Below are 5,055 nucleotides of genomic sequence, written 5' to 3'. Positions count from 1 at the left end.
GTTCACCAGAGTGCCCCAAGGGATGATGAGGTCAAACGGTTACAAACTACTGCAAGACCGTTTCAGACTGGACATAAAGAAAAAAATTTTTATTGTCCGAGCCTCAAAGGTCTGGAATAGCCTGCCATCGGAGGTGGTTCAAGCACCTACATTGAACACCTTCAAAAGTAAATTGGATGCTTATCTTGCTGGGATCCTATGACCCCAGCTGACTTCCTGCCCTTCGGGCAGGGGGCTGGACTCAATGATCTTCCAAAGTCCCTTCCAGCCCCAATGTCTATGAAATCTATGAAATCCTATCATGCTATTAATTGAGCACATGGCCAGTGGCCTCTGTGGCTGGGCGCCCTGTCAGCTCACTGGACCTCCCAGTTGTGGGGGGCCATTTGGACTCCTGAGGGGCGCTCCAGGGATCCCTGAAGCAGGGAGGCCACACCTGACATGGTGTCCTAGTTGTGGAGACGCTCCATGTACCCCTGAAACTGTGAGGCCCCAAGTTCAGGGGTGCTTCAGCTGCATCATTTGCAGTCTCACAGCCATGGAAATGCTTGGAGAACCCACATGTGGGACAGCAAGAGGCGTGACTGTAGATCCTATCACATCTTTACCTGCATGTGTAGAGGGAGCCCTAGAAACAATAAAAACATGCCTTTAATGCATATCTATTATTAGAATATGTGGGAGACCCAGGAACAAGTAATTGCACATTATGTTCTAATTTTATTTTAGCTGATGAACAATACTTTATTTCCTAAAATGTCATATAGATAAGTTTTTGAGACCAAATTCTCCACTGGTAATGTTAAGCTCAAAGGAGATGTACCAGTTGATGCTAGAAGAGGATTTGACTCTGTACCTCAAGCAACTTGTATTGGATTTGAACCAAGTAATTATCATAACCCAACCCCTACACCACCCAATCTCTTTCTTCTAGTACACTTCTAAGACTTAGTGCCCTTTAGCAAGTAAAATCAGATGGTTGGATTAGATAGTATAAACTGGCGTAGCTCCACTAAAGACAACTTACACCAGGTGAAGATCTGGCACATGTTACTATATAGTACTACAAATTTTACAAACTAGATGGAAACTATGGAAAATCCAGTTGGCAGTTCTGAGGAAAAGTAAAATGGTGTCTTCTCTATATTTTCTCTCCCTTCACTAATTTACTTGCAGATGCTAAGAAAAATGCATCTGTATCAGTAGCATTCATTATCCCATAAAGGGACTTTTCTATACCTCTGAATATACTGAATGAGATGCCAAACACATTTTAAAAAAATATAAAAACAAGCAGAGCAAATTCGAGATAGAGCAAAGACTTTTTTTATCCTTACTTCATTTCCACAGCTAACACAGCAAATCTTGCTTGCAGTCTTTATTTTGAGCAAATACACATGAATATAAGTTTAACTAGTACTCTTAGCATTTTAGGGCAATGTTTATTATGATTTTTAAAAGACATTCTGGTGAGCTTTTGGGGAGGGGAATTAATGAACGTTGTTAAACCTGAGGCAAGCTAGAAATATCTGCAGCCAACTACAAGACCATCAAGTTGATAAATAGCTTAGGGTACAGATGTCCATATACGGCCAGACTTCCTATAAGGCTGACAGTACTGTGTGTGCATTGCGTATGGTTTTTGGAGCAGATTCACATTCCTTGGGTATGTTTCTCTGGGAGCTTTTGATTTCCGCTTTGAGGGCTGGCTCAAACCTCCAATTGCTCTTATAAGAAAATATCTGCGACTGAAAGTTGAAAATGTGCAAGATTCTTTCTTTAAGTACACAAACACTCCAAGTCTAGCCACTTTCCTGTAGTCTTGCCAGGTTTTCAGTATGTCTGATACCTGATCAAGTGACTTTTTTGGGAGAAATGAAAAAAAAGAAGGAGGAAAAACATAAGGGAAGGAATGTAGCATATCCACACCTGTACATTTTACAAGACTTAACCAAAGGAACTGTACCAACCAAAGCCGATGTAGACACACACATACCATATATAGCTGTGTAAACAGGTCTATGCTGCCAATGTAGTGAATTCCTAATTTCACCAGAAAAAATATACTGTCTAAAAAGCATTTGCTATATAAACACCTGCATATAAGTCAAAATCAGTGCATTTTAACTATTTTATACATCAACTCCGGGATGTCTCTAACATGCTGTCAGTCTATAAGGACAGGAGAATGAAGGACAGTGCTTTAAAAGAACTAACTCTGCTTTCCATTTACCTCAGCTCCCGCACACATACATCCACAACATTTGATGAGTCATTTATTACAGTGTAAGGACAACACAAAGCTAAATCCCACAAGGTCCGATGCTGATCCCATTTATGCCTTTGAAATGCCTTTGACCTCCAGTGGTTTACTCCCACTTTACAGCATGTTAAGGCCAGAGTCAGGCCTGCGGGCAGAACAACTCCTCCTTAAGTCAGTTTTCTCAGCGAAATGATGAGATGTGGATTGCTATATTTGGCTTGCAGTATGATGAGACTTAAGAAGAGACTTAGCCTTTAACTTTGGATTTCCTGGCTTTGTGATAGTTTGTTACTTTTAAACATTTTTTGTCTTAAGCTTTTGTTTAATAAAACTGCTTCCCTGTAAAGAAAACTATTCTTACATGGAAAATTATAAAGCATTTTTAGAGACTCTCTTTTTCCCTCTGCTGATTTTCTACCATATTTAGTCATTTTTAAAAGGCATTCTGTTTACCTGGTTACATTTACATTTTGGTATGCATGTTATACATAGTTTGGTATGCATATTATTTACTCAGCACTGGGACCATCATTGCCTGTCAGGTAAATATGGATTTGGGAGGCCTCTTAAATTTGGGAATATGTGTTTTTTACCATAAGTATTCCTCTGGAATTTTTTTTCTGGCCAAGTTATAAAGTTTCTGAAAAATTAGATTTTCAGTAGAAGAAATAGCATAACCATAGCTATCAGGCAAAGACTAGTGTAGATAGGATACAAATAAACTTTTGCTGTGTAATATAGTGTTTTAGATTTTTAAATGAGATATAGATAGACAGCAAAAAACAAGTAAATGCATATTGGTGTATCACAGTGTGAAAATGTCAGAGGGAGGAGCGGTTACATGCAAATATCTTTAAAAATAACCACCATCAACACTTCAGTTTGCCCAACAAGATGTATTAAGTCTATCTGTCCTTTTAAACACAAGTGTACTTAAACAGGTCAGAAGTCAACATGCAGGCATTCCCTGGATTAAAGCAGAGGTCAAACAAGATGACATCATTGCATACACAAATGATGCCTGCTTGGGAAGCCATCTCTTCTGCTAAAATAAATAAAAACAGAAGTTATCTCTGGCTATGTAATAAGGAGCAAGATGTTCAGGAATGACAGATTCTGGTGGCAAGCCATGTTTTTGTAATCTTAGAAGGGATAATCAGCAAGATTAGGAAGCAGAGATGTGCTTAGATTGTGTTGCTTACACATGACAGCTGCACACAGGCAGTGGGAAAATAATAGTCACTTCTTCCATTCCCCAGACTCTCTTCATTGGGCCAAATATTTCAAAGTAAACAGGCACTTCTCTCTATTCATAGAGAGCATCTATTAGGAAAGGAACACATTACAAATATTTAGTATGATTCAGTAGTACACCAAGTCAATTTACAGCCAGTCCTCATGATGTAATTATGCCTTTTTAGGTAGTAAAAAAATGCTCGGAACTCTTGCTATTCAAAAACCAGTACCCCATGTTAAAAAATGTGTCTAAGACTAAGACAGTCAGTTTCCCACTCTGGAAAGAAGTCAGCAGATAGTGATCCACCTTTTGAAAGGTCTGGTGTCCTGTATTTTCTTGTCAAGAGGAAAAAAAGTAAAAAAAGAAAGAAAAATACAGAATTCCCGTGGTTGTTCCTAGCAACCATCCCCCCAACCTCTCTACCCTCCCCCAACCTGAACAGGCTGCCCGTCGCAGCATTAATGTTCAGTCAAACAAGCGATCCCTACCTACTCTGGACGAGGATGCTTCTCTGGAACAATTAAAGAGTGTGTTTCCCTGAAGGAGAGAATATTGGAAGCTGCCCTGAAAAATCAAAGGTTCATTTTTAAATTGCAGACAACCAGTCAGCTCTGGAAGAAGTCAAACGCCATTAATAACAATTGCCATTTATTTAGGCATCTGATTCCCCTCTCACTTTACAGTGCCTCAGATAAGGGTAGTTGTAATCCTCTGGGTTATTAACAGCCCCCTTGCACAAGCTTCTCTTCTTCTGCAGGGAAGAATATAGTGCCCACAGAGTTGGCATGCAGTTTCTTTTAAGCTCCTGTGGGTTTAAGAACAGCTCCTTTCTTGTTAGCAGGGCTGGTGGTAGCTGTGGTTCCAGTGCATCCTGTCCGTCTATATTTGTGTTGAATCTCGCCTGGTTTGGGACTCCTAGCGGTTGCTAGCTTGCTCGTCAAATGCCCCTTCATGGCACTGACGTGCTGCAGAGGTGGGTACAGCCCGAAGAGGCCGGAAAGTCATGTCAGGCCAAAGCAAAGAGCAAGCATGAAGGAAAATAAGTATTCCTCTCCTTGATGGAGGCATGTTGAGGGGGGACCTTCTTGGCTTGGGGTATCTCTGGGCCCTAGCTGGGGGGGGTAAGCACCTTTGCAGGCTAGGTGCCTCTGGCACAGGGTTGGACTAGACCTCTGGAGCCCTGCTTGCCTACAACATTGACTCCTGTAGTTCCCTTGTTTTACCTGTGGTAGGTTTGGGTGTTATATCTTGCGTTGTGTCAGGCTTGAGGATGGTTGGTGAAGAATTTGTGGATCATATGCTGATCCTGCCTGAAACAGGGGGCTAAATGATCTCTGAGGTCCCTTCCAACCCTACTTTTCTCTGATGTTGACTGTCACGGTTGCCCTGCTTTCCCTGTGGCAGGTCTTGCGCTGTGTTGGGTTTGAGGACAGTTAGCCGAAGAAATTGTGGATCCTATGGGGCAGTTTGGCTGGGGCTGATCCTGCCTCAGGCAGGGACTAGCTGACCTCTGGAGGTCCCTTTGCAGCCCTGCTGCTCCTGTGATCCTGCGCGC

At 41.6% G+C, this 5,055-nt stretch overlaps 1 protein-coding gene across 1 annotated transcript in view; it reads left to right on the top strand.

Moving 5' to 3' along the window:
* The first annotated feature begins 799 nt into the window (after positions 1-799).
* The window catches only part of CTGF (connective tissue growth factor), an 8,156-nt gene continuing 3,900 nt past the window's right edge, over positions 800-5,055 (top strand). Inside the window, exon 1 of the mRNA XM_019538208.1 lies at positions 800-886. Within this exon, the coding sequence (XP_019393753.1) occupies positions 800-886 (87 nt within the window). The remainder of the gene's footprint in view (positions 887-5,055) is intronic.

The sequence above is a fragment of the Crocodylus porosus genome, unplaced genomic scaffold, assembly GCF_001723895.1.
Source record: "Crocodylus porosus isolate Cpor-Errol unplaced genomic scaffold, CroPor_comp1, whole genome shotgun sequence".
Classification (NCBI taxonomy): domain Eukaryota; kingdom Metazoa; phylum Chordata; order Crocodylia; family Crocodylidae; genus Crocodylus; species Crocodylus porosus.
Note: the sequence above shows the minus strand (reverse complement) of the source record. Positions and strands in the feature narration are given on the sequence as shown.